The 22524-nt window shown below is 52.4% G+C and overlaps 2 protein-coding genes across 4 annotated transcripts in view; one reads left to right on the forward strand and one right to left on the reverse strand.

Moving 5' to 3' along the window:
* The first annotated feature begins 430 nt into the window (after nt 1-430).
* Nucleotides 431-3095, forward strand: PROCA1 (protein interacting with cyclin A1). The gene is made up of 4 exons (XM_063341701.1): nt 431-834; nt 2068-2200; nt 2315-2449; nt 2533-3095. The coding sequence occupies exons 1-4, from the start codon at nt 597-599 to the stop codon at nt 3041-3043; spliced, it is 1017 nt and encodes a 338-aa protein (XP_063197771.1). The 5' UTR covers nt 431-596; the 3' UTR covers nt 3044-3095.
* A 1088-nt stretch (nt 3096-4183) lies between these two features.
* Nucleotides 4184-22524, reverse strand: part of SUPT6H (SPT6 homolog, histone chaperone and transcription elongation factor) — a 30327-nt gene continuing 11986 nt past the window's right edge. For all 3 annotated transcript variants that reach the window (XM_063340830.1, XM_063340829.1, XM_063340832.1), the window contains exons 10-37: nt 22286-22375; nt 21542-21684; nt 21131-21282; nt 20519-20617; nt 20220-20349; nt 19963-20113; nt 19410-19564; nt 18614-18809; nt 18160-18299; nt 17964-18081; nt 17249-17325; nt 16937-17072; nt 16385-16522; nt 15890-16057; nt 15231-15358; nt 13928-14135; nt 13322-13469; nt 12922-13064; nt 12009-12149; nt 10747-10942; nt 10373-10611; nt 9972-10085; nt 9351-9475; nt 8746-8858; nt 8254-8331; nt 7999-8165; nt 6435-6622; nt 4184-6253 (exon numbers count right to left, since the gene is read on the reverse strand). In XM_063340830.1, the coding sequence (XP_063196900.1) occupies nt 6067-6253; nt 6435-6622; nt 7999-8165; nt 8254-8331; nt 8746-8858; nt 9351-9475; nt 9972-10085; nt 10373-10611; nt 10747-10942; nt 12009-12149; nt 12922-13064; nt 13322-13469; nt 13928-14135; nt 15231-15358; nt 15890-16057; nt 16385-16522; nt 16937-17072; nt 17249-17325; nt 17964-18081; nt 18160-18299; nt 18614-18809; nt 19410-19564; nt 19963-20113; nt 20220-20349; nt 20519-20617; nt 21131-21282; nt 21542-21684; nt 22286-22375 (4068 nt within the window). In that variant the 3' untranslated portion in view covers nt 4184-6066. The remainder of the gene's footprint in view (nt 6254-6434; nt 6623-7998; nt 8166-8253; nt 8332-8745; nt 8859-9350; nt 9476-9971; nt 10086-10372; nt 10612-10746; nt 10943-12008; nt 12150-12921; nt 13065-13321; nt 13470-13927; nt 14136-15230; nt 15359-15889; nt 16058-16384; nt 16523-16936; nt 17073-17248; nt 17326-17963; nt 18082-18159; nt 18300-18613; nt 18810-19409; nt 19565-19962; nt 20114-20219; nt 20350-20518; nt 20618-21130; nt 21283-21541; nt 21685-22285; nt 22376-22524) is intronic.

A 22524-nucleotide genomic window follows, 5' to 3' on the forward strand; every position in this document is an offset into this window, starting at 1 on the left:
CGGGGCTGCAGGGAGCATCCATGGGCCGGGATGTGGGGCTGCAGGGAGCATCCATGCGATGGGACACGGGGCTGTAGGGAGCATCCATGGGATGGGACACAGGGCTGTAGGGAGCATCCATGGGATGGGACATGGGGCTGCAGGGAGCATCCATGGGATGGGACACGGGGCTGCAGGGAGCATCCATGGGCCGGGATGTGGGGCTGCAGGGAGCATCCATGGGATGGGACACGGGGCTGCAGGGAGCATCCATGGGCCGGGATGTGGGGCTGCAGGGAGCATCCATGGGACGGGGACACGGGGCTGCAGGGAGCATCCTTGTCCCGTCGGGGTCCGCTCGGGGCCGGGGCCGGGGCCGTGGGGGGGCCGGCGCGTCACGGGGCGGGCGCGTTGGTGCCGGCTCGTTACCGGCCCCGGCACATCACCCCACCGGCTGCCACAGCAACGGGGCCCGGCCCCACCGGGAGGGGTAACCCCTTCCCCGCGGGCTGCGGGGCCCGGGGGGAGCGGCGGCGGCTGCGGGGAGCGGCTCCAGCAGCCCGGGCTCGGCGGGACCCTCCGCACGGGGCCGTGCCGAGCCCCCCCGCCGGGGCGGGATGCGCGGGGCTATAAGGCGGCCTCACGGCGGCGGGTTGCGCGGTGCCATGTGCGCCCCGGGGCTGCTCTGCCGCCTCCTTCTCCTCCTCCTCCTCCTCCTGCTGGCAGCCGCCCCCGGAGCGGCCCCTGGCACCGGAGCGGCCCCGCCGGGACGACCCCGTGCCCGCCGTGGGCTCACCTACCCCGGGACGCTGTGGTGCGGTGCGGGCAGCAATGCGGATGCCTACGAGCAGCTGGGTAAGGGCGGCCGGGCCGCTGCTACCTGTACCCCCTTCCCATCCCTTCCCTTCCTTTCCCAACCCATCCTATCCTTTCCTAACCCTTCCCATCCCATCCTTTCCCACCCCATCCTTTCCTATCCCTTCCCTTCCCATCCCATCCTTTCCCATCCTACCCTTTCCCATCACTTCCCTTCCCATCCCATATCCTTTCCTATCCCTTCCCTTCCCATCCCATCCTTTCCCATCCTACCCTTTCCCATCACTTCCCTTCCCATCCCATATCCTTTCCTATCCCTTCCCTTCCCAACCCATCCTTTCCCACCCCATCCTTTCCTATCCCTTCCCAACCCATCCTTTCCCATCCCATCCTTTCCCATTCTATCCCTTCCTATCCCTTCCCTTCCCAACCCATCCTTTCCCATCCTATCCAATTCTTTCCTATCCCTTCCCTTCCCATCCTTTCTCATCCCTTCCTTTTCTATCCCATCCCATCTTTCCTTTCCCTTCCCTCCCCTTCCCATCCCATCCCCAGTCCTGTGCTGCTTCACCCTGTCCCAGTCCCCATCCCAGTGCTGAGTCAATCCCCATCAATCCTAGTCCAGTCCCATCCCAGTGCTGGTCCACTCCTGTCCCCGTCCCCGTGGCTAGTTCAGTCGCTGTTGGTCCCAGTCCAGACCCCACCCCAGTGCTGGTCCAGCCCCAGCCCACCGGTTCACCTCTGTCTAGTGCCCATCGCAGGGCTGGTCCACCCTGGTCCCCACACTGGTCCCCTCATTGTCCCCACCCTGGTGCTGGTCCAGTCCTGATTCACTCTGTCCCCAGCCTGGTCCCTGGCCCATCCTGCTCCCATTCTGCTCCCCATCGCGGTGCTGGTCCAACCTAGTGCACTATCCTGATCCCACTCCCTGTCCTGATCCCATCCTAGTCCCTCTCTTGGTCCTGGTCCAACCTAGTGCGCTATCCTGATCCCAGTCCCTGTCCTGATCCCATCCTAGTCCCTCTCTTGGTCCTGGTCCCCATCCTGATCCCAGTCTCATCCCCACTGGTGCAGCCCCAGTCCCCATCCCAGTGCCAGCCTTGTCCAAGTGCCGCTCCAGTCCCAGCCCCTGCCCATCCCAGCCTGATCCCGGTCCTGTATCAGTCCGATCTAGTTCGGATCCCAGTCCTAGCCCAGTTCAGCCCTGACCCCAACCCCATCTAGCCCCAGCGGAGCCCGCAGCCCTGCCTGCATCCCGTCCCTTCCCTGCAGGGGAACACCGGGACACGGACCGGTGCTGCCGGGACCATGACCACTGCCAGCATGTCATCCACCCCTTCACCGCCCGCTACGGGTACCGCAACCTGCGCTGGCACACCATCAGCCACTGCGACTGCGACCGCCGGTGAGCAGCCCTGTGCCCAGCCGTGCCCCACAGCATCCCTCCATGCCGGGGCGGGGGGCAGGATTTCCCTGGCCCCTCCGTCCCCCCTCACCCCCCGGCTGTGCCCCGTGGCAGGTTGAAGGAGTGCCTGCGGCGGGTGAACGACACGGCCTCGCGGGTGGTGGGACAGGCCTTCTTCAACGTCATCCAGGTGCCCTGCTTCGAGTTCGCCTACAAGGAGGAGTGCGTGGAGCCCTACCTCTACGTCTGGTGAGTGTCCCCCCCACCGCGGGGACTGTCACCCTCCCACCCAGGGCTCGCCTCAACCCCCCCCGCCTCCTCGCTCTCTGCAGGTGCAAGGCATACAACACGGTGGCCATCGCGGTGCCCAGGGAGCCGGTGCTGTATGAATTCGGTGGGGAGCTGATCGACCGGGCAGCGAGGCCCGGGGGGGTCCCTCTGAGCCCCCCGTGGAGCAGCACGGGCGGAGGAGCCGTCCCCGCAGACCATCGCGCCCGGCCCAAGGCAGCCAAGAAAGAGAGGAAGGGGAAGAAGAAAGACAAGAAAAAGAAGGGGAAAGGTCTGAAAAAGAAAGACCCTTCCGAAAATGGGGAGCTCAGCCATCCCGCAGCCGCTCTCTCCGTGGGGCAGGACCCACGGGCCCCACTGCCGGACTTGGGCGAAACGGCCAACGCCGTCCTGAGCGACGCCCTGGCGCGGGAGAGCTTGGGTGGGGAGCCATCCCTGGCCCCCCCATCCCCGGTCCCCACCGCCAGCGGGAAGAGGAGGAGGAAGGAGAGGAACAGAAAGAAGAGGCGGAAAAGCCAAGCTGAGGCCGAGCCTGGACGAGAGCTGCGGCCATGACTCCCCCCCGCACGGGTCTCGGCTGCGTAATAAAGTTGGTGGCTGGAGCAGATGGCGCAGCCTCAGCCCCGTCTCTCTCTGTGGGGAGGAGGGATCGCACCGGGGGGGGGGGGGGGGGAGGAGGGGGGGCAGCTTCCAGGAGAAATCCCAGGGATGATCCCACTTGCAGGGCTGCGGGAGGGGAACACCTGGAGGCGGGTGGGTATCGAGCGGGTCTGAGCTGTTCCTCACCGCTCCCACCGTCTCGTGTCACCTTCCTGGGCACGGGGGACAGCGAGCCGCTGCTCTGGCCGGGGACACAACCCCCGTCCCCACACCGGCGCAGGGCAGAGCCCTGGTTTTAGCTCCCCCTAAAAGATGGTTGCCACAGACGGCTGAGCTCCAGGCTCCCCAGGGGTGTATTTCTCTGGAGGACCAGCTAACGGATTGCACCATCCCGGCTCCCTCCTCTGCTTAACCCGCCGCCTTTCCCCAGGCTGGGAGAAGCAGGCTGCTGCCACGCCGGCACCCACTCCTTCTCCAGCCCCCAGCAATGGCAGCGGGGCCTGCTCCGGGAGGAGCGGGGACCTCGTCCCTCCCCGGAGGCTCCTCAAAAGCCACACAAGAGCTCTCTGGAGTGGGACAATAGCAGCTTTCTCAGCCCTGGGACAAAGGCAGATGCTGCCGTGTCCCTGCCTGGCGATCGCAGCCCGACTCGCTGATTAACGGGGCTCCTGTGGTGAAGAGCTGGAGGGCAGCGCCCAGAGACAGGGCACGGCCCCCAGCTCCCAAGCAAAGAGGGTGGCTTGGCACGGCATGCCCTCTCCTAACTGGTGAGGCCGGTAGAAAGATCTTCCCCCACCAGCACCAAATTCCATAATTAGAAAAAGCTGGAGCGATAGGAGCCGAGCGCTGTCTCCTGTTTTGCCATGACACAGCCTTGGGAGACCAGAGAGCACCAAAGAGCAGAGCTGCCCCGTGCAAGCCCCACCATTCCCGGAGAAGCGTGTGGTGCAATCCCAAATCCCTGAAATAAGCGGACCACGAGAGCCCAGGGGGGAAATACCAAGGTCGTAACCAGGCATCTGCACCCTCCGGAGCACTGCTAATGGGTGCAAAGTCCTTGCGACAATCACAGCGTCACCGCGGGAAGCACAGACATGTGGCATGCGGGCAGCTTCCCAAAAGTAGAATTTTTATTGACAGTAAGGGAAAACTAAAAACAAAGACAGCCAAAAAAGGAGCCGACAACGCACAACTCGCTCCTCCCCGTAGGGGCCTGACACATCCCTGGTAGAGGAGCTGCTCCCAGTCAAATTCCCGTCATACAGAGGTTCATAAAATAAAAAAATAGCGTAATGTTAGTACACCTGCAACCTATGGCAGCCGTGGGCCCCAGAGCACGGTCCGTCCTGTCCCGTGCAGTTGCAGGGGAGGAACAGGACTGTGTCAGCCCCCCCAGTACTGCCCAGGAGATGAGGAGATGGCTTCACAGAGGCATTTCTCTGTGGAAAGAGCTTTGCTTTGCTTTGTCTCCCGGGTTGCTGCCATTCTTCAGGAGCATTTACATGCAAAAAAAGAGCTTTGTTTCTTAAGATCTGCTGTTCTTGCTCATTTCCTAGCGGGAGGAGGCTAACCAGGAGCACTTGGAAGGAACAAAGACTCTGCTTCCATAGAAAATCCCTACTAACAAAGCCGGAGAGAGGAAAGTGTGTGCAGCGGGAACTTTCCAGTTCAGAAATGGCTCTCAGCGCTGGCAGCGGCTCTGCAATACTGCAGCGGGCTGTTTCTGACATGACCGAAGTTATCTACACTGTCTGCCCCCGCTCCCAGGCCCCCCAGTACCTCTCCCAGCCAGTGAGAGACGCAGGTCTCCAGGAGGTGCCCAGGATGTCACCGTGATGTCTCTATATGATGCATTCAAAACAAAACATTATTCTTTATCAGCTCAACAGCAATCAGCTTCTCTGTGAAAGTTTCAGCACACAGAGGGCAACTCCAAGCACCAAAGGAAGAAGGAGCATCGACTTTCGCCACTGAACTCGGTTTCTAAGTGAATCCATTGCTAAGAGGGCAGGCAGGCAGCGCACAACGCAGGCAGGAAACCTCTCAACTAGCGTTCGGTAGAAACACTGGTATTTATTTACCCCTCTTGGTTATAACTGGGCAGGGTTAAGCGGATACGGAGGAGGATGCCATGCGCTCCCGGCCGCTTTGCATTCCCCACCATAGGAGCGGCTGCTCTCACATCGTTTTTAGCCCACGTATCTGTCCCGTGCTCGGGAAAGCTGCCGTTGGCTGGCGTTTTGTTTCGCAGTCTGATTAAAAAAAAAAAAATAAAATCAAAACTAAATAAATATTGTTCCAAAAGAAGCCAGAGGAAAGAGCAAGCCTTTGGTACCAACAGCTGCCTTTCTCTCCGGCAGGACCCCGAGCCCCAGAGCTGCTGTGCCAGAGCCCTGTGAACACAGCTGGGGGTCAGCACAGACTCCCCAGAGCCTGTTACACATGAAAACACAGAGCAAAAGACAACAGAAACTTTCTGAGAACTCTGGTTTGCTTGTCACAACCCCCATGACTTTGCTTTATGCTCTCAGGATAAGGAGAGGTGACGGTCAGGGGCTGGGAGAATCCAAATGGAAGAGGCTCGCTCCAGGCTGATGGTCTGCGCTTTCAGCTACGCTTGCTTCCTAGTCTTCGCGGTGAAAGCAGACTGCTGTGCATGTACAAGGACAGACTCGTTTGACCTCATAATTACTTTGCCGAACTTCCGAAGTGGTGAACCAGGGCCTGGAACGCAGAGGCCACTGCAGCGTCCCTTCCTATGATATATTTATATATATATAGTATGTATATTTAGACCAGCCCTGTCAAGTCTATTAATTTGCTCAGGTGCATGTCACCAAGAGTCATTTCCCACCATCTCACGACGTATAATAACAGGAGTTATGTGGCTGAGGGAAGGGAAGTTGTTCTCAACTGTTCACTCTCCCTTCCCCTTCCTAGAGAAGGGAGCGGAGGGTAGGGGTCAGGTCCAGCACGGCCTATCGATCCATCTCATCCAGCAGTGGCGTGGCGTCCCCAGCGATGGACATGGGCGTGCTCTCGATCATGGGGCTAGGAGACGGGCGAGGAGTCAACCTTTGCTTCTGTTTCCTCCGTTCAGCCTCCTTCTCCTGGAGCCACTGCTCGGCCATCTTCCCCCAGTCGATCGCAGCGTGACTGTTGGTCCTGCAACGACACGGGCAGAAAGTGAGTCCCGCTAGCGGGACACCTTCCCTGCCCTCCCTCCGCGAGAATCCCATTTGGGAAGGTGCGAGGCAACCCCACCACGCTGATTCCACAAAAATCAACAAAAGCAATCAAGACGGGACACAGACGGATACATGCACCCGGCGCCAGAGTCACTCACTTTGGCTGCTGCCTCTGCCTGGAGCTGGACGATGGCTGTGACTGCGTCTGGGACTGGGTGGACTGGGGTGTGGTGTTGGCCTGGAGCTGGTACTGGGGTGTTGTAATCGGCTGGCTGGGGGTAGTGTAGGAGTAACTGGGGGTCATCAGAGGGGTGGCCACCGGTTGCTGTGCTGGAGTCGTGAAGACCTGTAGAGAACAGATACTGTTAGGGGACAGAGGGCAAACCCTGCTGGGCTGGGTCTGGCATGCTCTCGTTGCCCTACTTGCCCGGGAGGCTGGTGCCCACCCTTGCTGCACACTCCCAGCCTCCTGCTGGAGCCCCTCATCTGGGCAAGGAGAGGTTTGCGGTGACCGTTGCCCAGGGAATGGGGGGCTGCGCAGCGAGAGGAGCGAGACCCTGCTGAGCACAGACATTTGGTGCCCTGAAAGCCCCCGATCGCCCACCCAACCCGGGCCAGCACAGCCTGCCCGCCTTGTTCACCCCACGCAGGGTACAAGGGGAGATCCTTAAACCAAGCAAAGGTAAGGGCCACAAAAGATGGGCACAAGAGACACTTGGGGCAAGCTAGCAGCAATGACGTCCTGCAGTGGGGATGAAGAACAGATGAATTCTTCCCCTGTGGGCTGCAGAGATGGTGCAGCAGCTCCCGAGACGGCTCCCTCCCACACCCCAAGCTGGCTGGCTCACTGTTTGTCCAATGGAGCACTTAGTCTGTTTGCCTCCCGCTGTTCACCTCCTTTTTCCTTCAGATTGTCTTGACAATTAATACATTGGGTTATCCAGAATCCCTGCCTATCCCCAGCTCAGCATTACTGTGCCAAACTCCGTGAAAGCCTCCCAAGGCACTCTAAAAGAGGATCACTCTTCTCTGCAAGCCTTGTCTTGCAGCACCTCTTCATTAGGTGTCTCTAACAGCTGGGTGCGTTTTTTGTAGCCAGGCACCTCAGTCCTGCAGCTGGATTTAGCCTCGGGATCAGATGGGGAGCTAGGAGCAGGGGCTGGGAGGAGGTACACACCAGCACACACGAGGAAAAGCTTCAGCGTGAGCCGAAACTGTCCAATTCCATCTTACTCCCTGCAAAGCCTCTGGGTGTTCGGTCAGGCTGAGGTGTTCGCCTGCCGGTGCTGCTTGGAGATTAGCACGCTGATCTGAAAAGCCCTGCAAACTCAGCGCATAGTTTCACAGCTAATCTCTTCCACTGGCAGCTCACGTTGCCAATTCAGAGACACAATCAGAAGGTTGTGCGCCCTCACCGCTGGATCCCACCTCTCCACCCTGCCACATTCCTTGGGGGGCAGACCGATTTGCTACTTTCTTCAACCCTCCCCAGAGCAGGGCTGTGTTACGTGCCTCATTTCCTCAGCCACAGGAGGTAAGAAGAAACCCGGTCCAAGAATCCAGCCAGGCTCCCCTGTGCAGCACCACAGGTACACAACGAGGACTGGATGATCCCAGGCAACGAGAAACTCTTAGGCTCCCAGTGGAGCCCCCACAAGATGGTTTCTAGCAGCAAGGAGAAGCCACGCAGCACCAGCTCTCAGAAATTTAAGTGACTCTTACGTGGTACGCGCTGCTGCCGCCTCCGCTGCCTCCATAGCCATACTGACTGGTTGCCCACTGTGCAGGGGTGGCATTTGGGTTCTGTCCCTGGCCTGTCACAGCAGCGATGGCACTGAACATCTGGGAGGTCATGTTCTGCGGTAGAGCGTTCACTGCACGGGTCAGGTCTGCAAGAAAGACCCATTGCGTTAGACAAAGCAGAGTCCGGAAAAGGAGCTCCCATCCCGATTCCAACCAGGAAAGGCCTGCACTGACCTGCCAGGTTAATGTTAGCTGGAGTAGCATTAATGGAGGCTGGAGTCCTGGTCCGACTGCTACTGCTGGGGGTAATACCTACATAAAACATAAACCAAGAGGGATAGATTAGTTCTCCCAGAAGAGCAGCTATTGACCTGAAACTCAGAATTTGAAAAAAAAATAATTCAGGCAACGCTTGTCCGGGCAAGATGCTATTTTAGCATCGACTCATGTATGAGGGTTGTATGGTGGGGAAGGCTAAGGGAGCGGAAAGGGACAAGCCCAGCCTTTGCCTCATGGCCCGCTTGGCTGAAAGATTAACTCTCAGGGAGCTCTCAATGGGTCTGTGGAAGCCAAGCACTTGGGCATTGCTTTGAAACTTCCCACTTGTAGAAAATCCTAGGACATATTTCAGGGATAAAGAACATGTAGTTGTCCTTTACTAACAGCCCCTACAGCGTGACACTTACGAAACAAACAGTTGAGGTACTCAGGTTTTGGGGCGCTCACCTGGAACAGGGTCCTGATAATGATCCTTAAACCATCGGAAGAGCCCGTTAACAGTAGGGAAGACCTGGCCCCGGTAGCGGAATCCTTCTGGTGTCACCGTCACATACTCTATCCTGTGAGGAGCAGTGAATACAGGAGAGCACAAGAGATGAGAGGCTGCTTCAGAGCCATACCTGCCACTGTACGGCACCCTCACACCAACAGGCCACAGTCAGAACAGGTAAGACCTACACACTCAGGCGATGGCCGTGGTGATACTGAACAGATAGACCTACCCAAGCCACATTATTTTTTTTTTCCAAATAAATGCTCCCAAATACCATGCCTTTCCATGCAAATTCTGTTAATCATTGCCTATAACCCAGTGATACCCCCAGCACAGGGCAGTACCGCTTGTGGCAGCCAGCTGGTTAGAAAGACGGGAGTCTCCTGGCTGAGATTTACTCCTAGACATGGGTCCTCTACTGTCAAGGGGCCAAACCCTGCTAAGGGGAGGCATGACTTACGGGGATACTGACAGAGACACAAGAAAAACTGGCAGCAATAAGCTGAGGTGTGGTACTGGCAGTATTCAGCTGCAGCTGCCGGGCTTGCCTCTCACTTACCTTGGTTTGCCTCGAGGCTGGTATCCCAAGAGGAATTTGCCAGGTAGATCTTTACAGGCACTGATAAAGTAGGGAATAAACGTTGGCTTCTCTTTCTTGGTCTTTATCAGCAGCTCTTCCAGCTTCTAATTACAGAGAGGAAGGCGGGGGGGAAGAGAAATGCTCAAGGAGAGCCTGCATTTTTAGCAACACACAGAGCCTACAGATATCTCCCTCCGTGCTGCAGACAGCCCTTTTTTCCCCACAGCCCTGATGCCAGCGATCCAACAAGGACCAATATTTCTGCATAGTGTTGGTGCACAAATGTCACCAGGTCACAGAAAGCCAATACTCTCCTGTCAGTGACATTTGCTGGCAGGGCAACCCTCTGCTGCTCTGGCACACCGCTGTAGCACACCACACTCCCATGTCCTAACTCCACTGCTCCCAGACAGAATCCCCCTGAGATCTACAGCTGGAAAGTGACTGCCAAGCCCCAAGCAACAAGAGAAAGATCTGAGAGCTCAGTCCAGCAGCAGCTCATGCCAGACTCAAAGAGTTTAAGACTATCCTGAGACAAAGAAACTTACACTACGCTCCTTTATCTCCCACACAAGCTACCGCAGCCTGGGACAGGCTCACCTTCTTGTCTCCACCGTTGCAGTCCTGGTAGTATTTGTGATTCAACAGGTCTCTGGCAAAAGAAGCCATTGGTTGGACATAGCGAGCAACAATTTCATCCAGGTCTTCAAACTCCTTTGAACAAACACATTTAAAGAGGTATTTATGGTGCATGATAGGGAACTCTGATTCTAGCATACAGCTCTCAGTCATACATTCTGCACAGCAAGGCTGGATGCTTTATGAAGAGAAAAATTAAAAAAAAAAAAAAAAAAAAAGAGTCGAGTATTGTCTAAGAATCCGGGATCTGCAGTATAAGTTACTCTCCAACAACCTGAAAGCAGCTGTGCCAACCTGTCTCTGCCAAATAAGTACTTCTTACCCACCAACTCCTTGGCAGGCATGCTCTGCAAGGCTCTTACCTCTGTGTTAATCCAAAGTGTGGAGCCAAGGCTGAAGGCATTCTCCTTGCCCTCTTCTCGGACATCCACATGCTGGTAAATGCCATCGTTCACCTTCCAGGTGACAGTCAGGTGGTTCTCCCCTTTGCTACTTGGCCGAATAATCACATCCCCTTGGTCCATGGTCTCCATCATCTTCTCAGCTTGCTTGAAGCTAATGTTGTGGAATGATGGGTGAGCAATTACTCTCTTGATGTACGCTAGAGGACAAAGAGGAGTGTTTAGGCTTCCAAGAGGAACTGCTTTATTCCAATTCCATGTCTAATTGTGCTTATTCTCCTGAAGCACTCTGGGAAGGCCGGCATTACGAGGGAGAGAAAAAACGAGAGACTCACTTGTCCGCTGCTGCTTCCTCTTCAGGTCTTCTTCCTGTTTGTGATCTGCTGCCTCAGAATCAAAGTCGTAGTAAGTGTCTTTAGGCAGCTTCCACTCATTGTTCTTATCCATCAGGTCTGAGGTCCTGCAGGTCAGGTCTGCACTGAACTTCTCAATGTCGATCTTCATAATCCTGCAGTGAACGGTCATTCCCACCTACAGGAGAGGGGCAGGCAAAGCCGATCAGCAGGTTTGGCTGATACACCAGCCCCCCTGCGCTACGGGTCAATCTGTGCGGGGTCACACTGCCGGTAAGGAGGTACAAATTACCTCACCTACTTCAGAATGATACAACCTTTGAAAGTGATCCCCAAGATGACTACAATCAAGAGAGATTAAAGGAAAAATGGGCAGTTCTCCAGTGCATCTAGTACCTATGCCCCATACCACACAGCAAACTGCATGTCTGGAGGCTGAAGACAATTAAGTTTGCTATTTCACATATCTCTAACAATGTGAGCAGCAAATCTGGACTTCACAATGTGCAAGAAAGCAGTTAAGTCCGTTCAGAAACAGAGTGGAAGTCACCCAAAGGACTGCTCTAATTAAATGGGAAACAGAAAATACCGCCACAAAAACGGCAATGTCCTACTCCAGTTAACCATGCTGAAGTTAATGACACTCCAATGAAATGCTGAGAGACCTCTGAGCTTACAGGATTATCCATCACCTGCATGGCCTGTCAGGGGGACCCCAAAAGACAGCAAAGATGTTAAATCTCTATTGTAACATGTGATAAAAATATGATCCTCTTTCTTTCGGAACCCCCAATCCCTGTCCTGAGCAAGAGCAGTAACCCCGATGACCTCCGCAAATGAATTGAGGCAGAAGAAAAAAAGCTATGAGAGAAGGAAAAGTGACCCTTGCGTATCTAACAGCAGTTCCGTGAACTCTTTAGAAAGCCAGAAACAAAGGGCAGCTCTGCATTAGAATGCCTTCTGGTCTCCTAAACCCAGACTTTAGCCAGACTATAATAAATCCTCCCGCAGTGCAACATGTTAACTGATTAACATGGTTTCCACCAGCTGCCAAGAGATTTGCACTGTGGGAAAAGGACACTAACCAGTACCTGACCTCGCTGCTGATTTAAAGTCCTTAAATGAATATAAGGTTTGAAAAGTCATTTAGGGAACAGTGTTATTAACCAAATTCTGGATCTCTGGTATTGCCTCCAGGCTCTTCCAGTTCTTGCTGGATATGTGAAAATCCACTGCTTTCATACCTTCACTCTTTCTTCTGGTCGCTTGACCACCTTATCACTAAGAAATTTCGTTGGGATGAAGCCAGCGACGCCATTATCCAGACGTGTCTTCACTCCAATGGCCTGACCCGGGCAGGAACCGCTGTCAAAATGGTTCCAGACCTTGAATAAGGCAAAAGTAAAAGTCATTCAGCATGGAAACAAAATAGCCCCGGCAGCTCACACTCAAACAAGTCTAAAAGCTGTGTCAGCAAATTGGTGCAGCCAGCAGAGACGTGTGGAAGGGCAGGGGACAGAGGACTTCAATGAATGCTACCCAGTAATGCAATCTTCCTACTTCGGTTCTGCTCAGCTTATGGGGCTTTGCAACCAGGAAGGTCAGAACATTTTTAGACCCTGAACACAAGCCTGCAGCTAGGGCTGGTTTCTAATGAACGCTATAGGGTTTTAAAGTCATGGATTATCAAGGCTGGAATTCAGCAATGTTTAGAAGAGACCTAAAGTACAGCTGCCTTAAGCAGCAGGGAGGCCAGATAAGTTCTTAAAATTGAGCAGGTGGCAGAACAAGCTTCTGTTCTCAGGTGTCACGGGCAGCTTCTCTGCATAAAACACAATCCTAGACCACAAACAAGCCTGCTTTATGTATTTGCAAAGAACTGGACAGCTTAGCCCCAGGTCCGTGTCACTCCTAGCCCAGTTTGCTAAAATCCATAATGTAGCCATAAAGGATGTGTCAAAACTACACTGAAACAATTAGTCAAAAGTGGAACAAATTACATTTGTGGTCAAAGGTCACATTCAGGTTGGGATCCTGGGGCACTGCAGACGCAATCTTGGCTCTGATACCTTGTCTCCCAAGAACCCTACAAAACGCTCAAGCCTGCCGACAGCAGACTCCTGACAAAGGCAGACCCATTAGGAGAAGCCTCCCCACCTCGCTGAGCTCTGGAAAGTTATCCTGCTGACAGAAAGGACACTGCCAAAGGCCAGTTTCATCATTCCGTATTGCCTGGTCGTAGCTTTCTCCTTGTGGCCGCCTGTGGGCTATGCCAGTCACATTGCAGATGATCATTTTACCTGTGGTGTGATGGGAGAGGAGAAGGAGAGAATGAAAAACTGAAAGCTAACAACAGGGCTGGGCAGTTCCCTCAATCCCTCAAGGCAGTTGTACTTGACGGTGTAAGGAGCCTACCCAAGTACTTTAAAAGCTGCTTCGCACACATGCAAACATTGCACCATCTCAACACGACTCTCACCAAGATCCCTCTCCCCACATTTACACATCCTAAGTCAACTTAGGATGACAGAAACCAAGGACGTAAATAGGGATGTACCTATGTAAAAAGTCTCTGGAGTTTCTTTGGTCAGCATATTGAAGACCTCTTCTGTGTTTGGAGAACGGTACGGGGTTCTCAGGTCCTTGTACCTGCAGCTTAATTCAGCTCGAATGTCATATAAAGTGATATGCTTGTCGCCGTAGCCCTGTGTGGTATTCAAAGGTTATAAAGCCATGAGTAGCAGGAAGGAGGTGAACACAAAATCCAGTGTAAGTTATTAAAGAGCTCAAGGAACTTATCAAACAGCAAATTTAAAAGAAGAGGAATGCACAAGGTACTACCAAACTGTGGAACTCAGTTACAGGATGCTGAGGTCATCAAAAGTACTGATATGTTCAGGAAAAAGTTAGATCAGTTCAGGGAGGACAGCTTAAACGGTCTAATTACTGTCTCCTGCCTCCTTCCTCCCTCTGCCCCAAGCATTTACCACATGCCATTGTCAGACACTGAATACTCATCATGGCTGTTTATACATTTTACAACAGCAACAGCTAAATGCTCAGCTCCTAAAAAGGAGAAGGGCAACCAGCTATAAAACTTAAGACTCTGAGCTGGACAGTAGAGCTTCCCCTCTGTTTCTCAGCACCAGGAACCTCAGTGCACCTGTCTTTCCAGTTCTTCAGCAAAGGCATCGAGATCCAGGTCTTTCAGACGCTCGGGGTTTTCTAAGATCTCCTCTAGAGCTCCTGCGGGATTAGCGTCCTCTGCCGACTCATCATATTCTAAGGCATCCACTGCCATTTTTCTTGCCCATTCGTAGGTTTCAGGATGGACCCTAGACCCATCCAGGACTTCGATGTAGGAATCAGTACTGAAATAAAATCAAAGCAATGTTCAGACAGGGTTCTGCAGAGTTCCAGCATCACCTCCTTCAGCTCAATAATAAATCAGGCTCTTGAGCACCACTACTGACCGTGTGGCTGCTTTGCCACCGCTGCCCTCAGTGGAACAAACTACTCTAAAAATTACACAATGAATTCTTCACTGTTACATCAAAAAGAGCCAAGGCAAGACATGACAAATTCCAGTCTGCAGCTCCTACACGGCAAAGATACAGCCAGGCATTTTGGATGCTATCTAGATTTGATCGCTCTGCATGCTATAGCTGCTCTATGAACACAGAGCTTTTTACAGTTTCTCTCCTCACACAAATTAAGCGTTGCCAACTGGCAGTGCAGCCATCTGCATCCAGCTGTTTGGAGGAATTTACACTTTGCCCCCTGCACGTCTGGCATTTGTATCCTGCAAGAAGCAGGCACCTAGCGGGGCTGGATCACTCAGCGTAAAGATTCAGCCAGGTGTCCTTTCTCAGTCTGCTTTTCACAGGCAAAAAGGATGACGTGTGAGCGCTAGCAAAAGCACGTTTCCAACAGGCGACCCTTTTGTGCAAAGCAGGCAGCTAGAGACTCAGAAACTAGGTTACCGCCGTCCTCCAAACACACATCTCTCGTTTAGTTACCAGTAACCTAAGGCTCTACAAACCTCCCAGTATTGCCACTGGTTTAAGAGGAAGCTAAATTGCCAAGTTACGCCTCAAGTTCGAAACTTTAGAAAAAGAAAAACACAGATGCTGGGACTAGGCAGAAACTAAGCAAAAGCGCACGACAGACACGCATGATGACTGTGTTAGGGAACAACTGTTTTTAGTTTAGTTCATGTTAACCACAAAGGGCCTTTCAAACCATAGCAAGTTATATAATGAAGGTTCTGCAGCTCACATTGCTGCGCAAGTTTAGCTGCCCATAAGAACCAGATTAATAACCAGCAATACCTAAACTTGGCCAGGGATCAGAGAGGCCACACAGAAGCTCTTGGGAACATGGACTCCACGGAACCAGATTGCTTCAGCCTGCTGCTCACGCGAACTCCATACCCCATACGGCATGGAACACAACCCAATACCCACCTATCGCCCAGCGACGCGGTGTCAATTTTGATGAAGCCAGCGCAGTTGATAAACACCTTGGGTCCCATGTGGCACATCGTAACCAGCTGGGTCCTGTTCTCCAGGCGCGTGTTGTTTTGTTTTAAGATCTGGAGAAAGAGGTAACGGTATAAACCCTGCTATTCAAACACAGGGGTTTTCCAGGAAAAGCAGAGGACTCACACCAGACACCGCAGTGTTCAAAGCACCTGACATAATGGAGCCCATCACAACCCATAAATTGTTGCCCACTGCCTGTGTCTCAACATTGTGTGAAAGGAGACAACTCCGCATGGAACAGCTCCAACTCTCAGGAAAAGTGTTGGCTTTTTGCCTTGTGTTTTCTACAGCACGGAGGCGTCTTGATACTGTAACAGCGCATCCGTTCCCGTGGGCTCAGGAGCTAGCTAGGATTGACAGATCTGCTGAGTTGCTTGGGTCTCTCAAGGATGTTAAGTCCACGTACAGCTTCAGGGTTAGGCGCAGTGAGATAACACATACTAAAATACACGTCAATGGAGCCGTCAGCTGCATCTGGCACACGGGACCCTGACTCATCTCGTAACAGCACTGCCATCAGGGCAACTCACACATTGTTGGTGATGCACTGTTTTTTTGGGCAGGGACAGAAGTCTCCTTACCTTTAGCAGATGAGTGCCTTTGCGTGGTCCCAGGCCACACACATACTGCAACAAAGCCTGGCTGTGAGGGTGAGCAATCGCCCGATTGACATCCACTCCCACCTCGTTCACACGGTTTATGAATTCGCAGTAGAGGGCATTCAGCAGTTCCTCCTTCACCACGTGCTCCTGACAAGAAAGGAGAGGCGTTAGCCTCCCAAGGAGATGTGTGCAACACTTTGCCGTAAGGAAGCTGAGCCAAACACAACAGACTGGCTCTCAGGAGCTGTGCTGCACCTCAGAGTTACCCCTGAGAACAGCCTAAAGGAGGAGGCAGATGGGGTAAAGGATACAAAAACAAAACAACAAAAAAGAGGTTCTGTGTAGCCTGAATACGGCATAGAAAAGGCAGAACTTGCACCAGTTCAACTTGGAATACTTTTCTTTGACAGCGAGCTGTCCCAGGCCTCCCAGGCCACTTTCTCTTGCAGAGAAGGATTGCCATGGAAAAGTTACCTGCAGAGGGTGGAGTTTTAGGCAGAGAATATCCTCATCGGAGCTGCAGACCTGGGCAAACTCTATGAGGGGGTCCTGAATGCGGCGTGCAAGGGAGACGGCTTGACGCAGCAGAGGTGGGTAATCCCGGAACTCATTCTGCAAGAGGCCAGAGAATCAGGGAAAACCCTGATGGTGTTTTCACACTTCGTAGCACAAGGAGCAAAGACACATCAGGCAGGGACTGGAACAAGGGAAGTATTTGGTGCTCAGGGCAAAGGAGAGGTGAGGTCAAAGGCTCCCAGGACCTTTGCTGCAACTAGGAATGAAACAACTCCATCCATTCAGCTAGGCAAAATTCATTTCAGACTACATCAATATCTACTTTGTACATCTGCTGGTGCTGATCTCCTCAGGGAAGTCTAAGTAAAACCCAAAGATCAGTACATCAGTGACCAGATGGATTACATGAGGCAGCAGATGACAGAAGGCAGGGCCAGTGCAACAAATGGAGGACGAGACAGCACAAATGAGTGACAGACCAAGGGATAGCTGGAATAACAGAAGGTTCACCTCAGACTTCTTGCTGTTCATGTAGAGGATGGCCAGTTCATTGTCCACCAGCTCCACCCCAATAGAGGACAGCTGCTGCCCTTGATCCAGCTCATGAACAATTCTCTTCACATCCTCCATCAGCATCTGAGCATCCCTAGGGAGAGACGGCCAAGGGGATTGAGGGGACAGTGCAAAGCTGGGTCCTGGAATCACTTTGGGAAATAACCGCAATGCGTTACCTCACACCACAGGCAGAAACAGTGAAATGTGGACAGGCATGAGGAACGGACTGCAAAGAGACTGGGAAGCGGAAGGGACACAAAGACTGACCTGTTCTCGCCTGCAATTGTCACCACGTGAGGCTTCTTGTTCAGGAGGAATTTTTTCAAGGTTTCAATATCCTGGGCCTAGAAAGGAAATTGTCAAGAGTAGAAAAGCTAGAGGGTTTCTGTACCGAGCTAGCTACCAGTCCTGAGTTCCTGTTTCGCAGGGCAAATCCTCCCCCATTGCCATCCTGATCTGCCACCATGACATGAGCATGGCTAAAAGCCTTCTCTACAGGCTTGCAGCTCCTGACTACTGTAAGGACAAACAGGAAGGCTCTGCAGAGAGAAGACTGACGGCCTCACGGTCTGGTGTTACAGGAAATCAGTGCAGGTAGGGAATGGAAGTCAAAAGCCTGCCCCAAGCTCCAGGATGTCCCACAGTCTCTTGCTATTACAATGTGATCAGGGAAAGGGGGGAAAGTTTCTGTAGCTGGGACCACAGAAGCTTACAAAAATCCTAACACCAACAAAACTCAGGGATGGCAAGGCCCCGCCATTCCCCGTAAGAGGAGCAGAAGAGATGAACCGGAAGTTAACGGGAAGCAACTGTTCTGCCAAAATAATTACAGGGTGGGAAAAAGGTATTATTCTTGCGTGCAAGAGTGACAAGGCCTGAGCTGTCTTCAGACTGACTGTTCCACTCCAGCCCCCAGTGGATTGCACAGTACCAAAAGCAATGCTCAGACCTTCATCTCAGCAATAGCTGCACGAAGGCTCACCTTCTTTTCCCTCTCTTCCTCACGCCAGGCGTTCCTTCTCTTTGTGAAATGCGGCAATCGGAGGAAGTCTGTAACCTCACCCTCTCCATTAACAAGGGCGCAAAACACGGGGTGGTCCCTGCGAAACAGAGATCACTCAGACATGGAGGACTGCTAAAGCTGAACATGGATCCAACGGCAATTCCTTTCCTCCTACCTGGCTGAGGAAAATGCAATGCCTAGCACCCGAATCCCCTTCCCTTGGTTTTCATCCATGAAATCATCATCTTCCTCCACTTGTTGATCAGGACGGTATGAAGCTACTTTTAGCCAGTTGTACAGCTTCCGGCTACAAGCCTGGTAGAACAGAGAAGGGGAGAGAGGAGCAAGACAATGAACTGCAGGTTCTTTGTCATAGCCCTTCTCCGGGGGTAAAGTCATGGACTGCTCAAGGCAGCAAGACAGTATATTCTGCCAGGTTTGGGACCAGCTCTCCAGAACCATGGCGCTCGTCTTCCCTGCCAATGAGGTATCTGCTCTTCTCTCCATCCTTGGGAAAGAACCAGACTCAGACTCCTGCCTGCCTCCTTCTCCTCCTCCTCCTCCTCAAATGCCTATGTACAGACTGTCAGTACTCTTCCCAGCATGCTGCAGGACTGTTAGCATCTCACCTTGAGGACATACTCCTTGGCCTCCACCAAGAGCTTGTTCTTCAACTCTTTAGCCATCTGCACGTAGAGGAACTGGTTGAGAGACCGCTCAATGGCCATCGTACGCTGCCGATTCCACTCCTGCACCTGGTGGCTGAACTCATCTCGGTAATAGAACTGTTTGATTTCCTCAAAGTACGTCTGGTCGCTACCATAACTGCAACAAATGAGAGGAAGAGATACAGAAGGGCTCCAAACACCTGCACTGGCACCACCACTGGCAGATTCCTGCACAAGGATGTGACAGCAGCACCTTAGATTCAGTGAGTTGCCTGGAAAATTTAGAGAAGAGCGAATCCTCCCATCAAAAATGCCTTTAGCTGCAAAAGCTATACTGCTAGACAGACCGCAGCTGAACACCATGCTGGCAGCACAGAGAGGCCTGATCAATACAACACCGGGCAGCCCACAGCCGCTCCAGCACACTCATATCACACAGCGTGGCTACTCAGATGTGCAGGGAAGGAACCAAAGAGCCACACTGTGAGGATGGTTGGGAAACAAGCATCATCTTTCACAGAAATCCTAAAGGCTTTAAACTTTGCCTTCAAACAAATAAACCGAATGTCTTCTACCGTATTCATTAAAATGAATAAAAAAGCAAGACCCCGAGAGGGTGCCTTGGTTTAAGGTGCAGGAAACCACCAGGCCATGACTTCCAGGAGCAGTTTGGGTTACAGAGGGGTTCTAACAGCATAGCAGCACTGGATGAATGAGCTCTGCCAAGGCACGGATGGCATGGCCAGTAAGGACTCACCCCTCCACTCCTTTCATGTCAATGCTGATATCTATAGTGAGCAGCGCCTCCTCCTCTGCCAGGCTCATTTTCAGGAACTGGTCATCTCGCAGCTCCTTCACAGGCTTGTTCTTCAAGTATTTAAAGGAATAGGCATAGTGGGCTTCATCAATATCCTGGGAGAGAGGAAAGACAGTCAGCATGCATGCAGCGCATTCATGAAGAAAGACCCTTCTGTATACCGCGGCAGACAATGGCTTTTATTCAATACCCCCTCACCCCTATGCCTGCCAGTCTGCATTTCCTTCCCCAGCAGGACACAGCGGAATTCGTTCCCAGTCCCAGAGAAACAGAGACTGTTCCAATAACTGAAGGCAATATCTCAACAGCAAGACTAAAAATGCAGCATGCTGCTGAGCTGGCCTCTGCAACAGCCTAGCTCACACGCTGCTCTAAGATTTATTCAGAGTCGCCACTGAGATGGGAGAAGTTTTCAGATGCAAAAACAAGCATTTGTATGTTATTTGGATCCTTCCCTGAGTTGACCCCACAGAGTCAGAGCTCCCTTCCTTACCTTCTTCCCCTTTTTGGTTGGTGAAATGTTGATTTTAGCTCTTTCTTGGAAAGTCTGTCTCAGGACCTGCCTGACCAAAGGCTCCCTGGCTATCTGCAAAGCCACCATGTATCGGGCTCCTTCCAGCACAGCTTCAGGGCTTGGGAATTGACTAAAAACAAAAAGGCAACATGAAGGCTTAGGACTTGAGGATGCCCCTGGATCCCCTCCCCTGTGTCACGTCCGCAAGACCTCCACGAAGATCCCCCCACACTGACCTACACACATAATCCTTGGCCAGCTCCAGGGGCTCTGCAGGGAACTGCTCTGTCTCGTGACGCTGGTAACTGTCTCGGAGATTCTCTCCAAACTGCTCAGGTGTCAGACCAAACTTCTTAGCCAGGCCATCTGGGGAAAAAAAAAAAAAAAACAAACCCAAAAATGAGGAGCATAAGGGTACTGTAGCTTATACTGAGCAACACTACCACTCCTCCTTCCACAGGTCAGCCACAACACCCAGAGGAGCACGTGGGCTAGGCCACTGCAAGCTCAGCGTGACGCAGAGCACAGCCCTTACCCAGCCCAGCTGTTTGGCAGATGGTGTACATATCCCGACGGGAAGCCTGCTTCAGCTCAGGTCCTTTCTGCTCATCATCTTCTGCATCCTCCCCTTCACCTATGGGAAGGATATGTTTAGCAAGGCCTCCTTACAGAGGCATCCAGACAGCTGCAGGGTGTCAGAAGCACAGCGAAGGGATCAAACACAATCTACATCGTGCAACAGAGTCCCTAGATTCCACAAACACATCTCAAAGGTTACAGTAGCCTTAAAATTATTCAGGGTTAGAAAAACACCCCGAAAATCTTCTCTTCAGTTTCACTCTTTTGCAGCTTTAATAGCAGCATCTCTGTGTTGCACATTAAAACACGCATCGAGGTGATTGATCCTTGCTTTGGCCCCTACCACGAGGGGTGGTAGTCAGTCCCTTGGAAAAGCAGCACCTTGTGTGGCAAACTTTAAGCATTTTCAGAGACGCCTAGAAGACCTGGGACTAACTTGAGATGGAAGCAAACAGCAGAGATGCTCTGTGCAAACAAATGGGCTTTTCAACAAACTTTCTAACTACTCTTTTAAACCAGGATTTTCAAACGGCCCACAATTAGGAGACTATCAAGTTTGGGGACAAACCTTCCTCCTCTTCACCATCCTCTCGGATACGCTTTTGCTTCTTTCGAGCAGCCTTGGCAGCATTCTGCATCTTGGGGATGTCTCGCCCATAGTACAGCAGGAAGTGATTATACACGTCCTTCAGCTCGTCCATGGACTGCACGTCCTTCAGCCTATGGCATGCAAAGCCAGCACGTTACACCCTGCTTGCAGCTGAGCCATGGTCAGAGCACTCAAGGAACATGCTCTGGTACACATCAGGCAGAGCTTGGGCTCATCTTCCAAAAGAGTTTCAAATATTTCTCATTACTGTCTTTGTGGGGAGGCTAAAGTCAATGCACTGCAGTGGCCAGAGAGCCTGTGCTGTTTGGGCAAGTTAACACAATTTTTAAATCATTTTGGAACGAATATAAGAAAGTCATGGCACCATACCTCTCCATGTCAGTAGTATCCAGAGCCCTTATTCCATCTGCCAAGGGCTTGTCTGGGTCAGCAGAGATTTGTTCGTACTGATAGGCCTGCATCTTCTCAAAAAGACGTGTCAGGTTCTGCTTGCGGATCTTCAGCTGGGTCCACTAATATGAGAGCAAAGATTTCCAGTGAAATGCACCATAGTTGTGTGTCACATCTGACTCCTCCCTTCCCAAACATGGGCTCCCAAGACCTCGGGATATTTGTCATATAAAAATAATCATCAAAATCTTCATCCACAGCCAAGCCCAGATGTGACACATGTGGCAGGTCTCATCTCAGAGATGGATTATACTGACAGAAAAACAAAATAATCAAGGTTTGGATCTACCTGATAGTAGAGAAGGAACCTGCACTCCTTGCAAGAAAGGTCACTATACAAAAGGAATTTGGTGAAGGGAAAGGACTATTTTGAACCCTCTTTTTGTCAGATAACCCTTTACCACCACGTGATAGCAGAAAACATGCAGAAAAAAGCACACAAGGTCTCCACCGCCAAAACAAAATCTGCTGTATCAGGCTAGGTGGGAAGACACGTGTCGTAGTTTCAGCTGGGATGGAGTTAACTTTTTTGCTAGGAGCTGTTGTAGTGCTATGTTTTGGATTTGGGATGAGAAATAGCGTTGATAGCACACTGGTGGTTTTAATTGTTGCTAAGCACTCAAGGCTTGTTAACGGCTAACAAGCAGTGAGAACACTCCTCACCTTCTCATCCCACTGCCAGACCCTCCACAGGTCATTGATGTGCAGTTCTGGCTCCACATACTCCTTTCTGTAGAAGGCGATGAATGGGACCTGGGTAAGAAATAAGACTCATCACCACCATGTAGGTGACTGTTCCTGGCAGCCAGGTGTCCAGAGAGTGCTTCTATTCCACGCGGGAGAACAAGCTAATAGGGCAGCAGCGTGGGAGATCTAACAAGTCACGTCCCAGCTCTTGAGAC

Source organism: Chroicocephalus ridibundus, chromosome 7 (genome assembly GCF_963924245.1).
Source record: "Chroicocephalus ridibundus chromosome 7, bChrRid1.1, whole genome shotgun sequence".
Taxonomy (NCBI): domain Eukaryota; kingdom Metazoa; phylum Chordata; class Aves; order Charadriiformes; family Laridae; genus Chroicocephalus; species Chroicocephalus ridibundus.

Bases quoted from the DNA above. Each gene is read 5' to 3' on its own strand.
- PROCA1 (XM_063341701.1), top strand. From the start codon at position 597: ATGCGCGGGGCTATAAGGCGGCCTCACGGCGGCGGGTTGCGCGGTGCC. The intron at 835-2,067 runs GTAAGGGCGGCC...CCTTCCCTGCAG, and splicing joins GGATGCCTACGAGCAGCTGG to GGGAACACCGGGACACGGAC. The intron at 2,201-2,314 runs GTGAGCAGCCCT...GCCCCGTGGCAG, and splicing joins CACTGCGACTGCGACCGCCG to GTTGAAGGAGTGCCTGCGGC.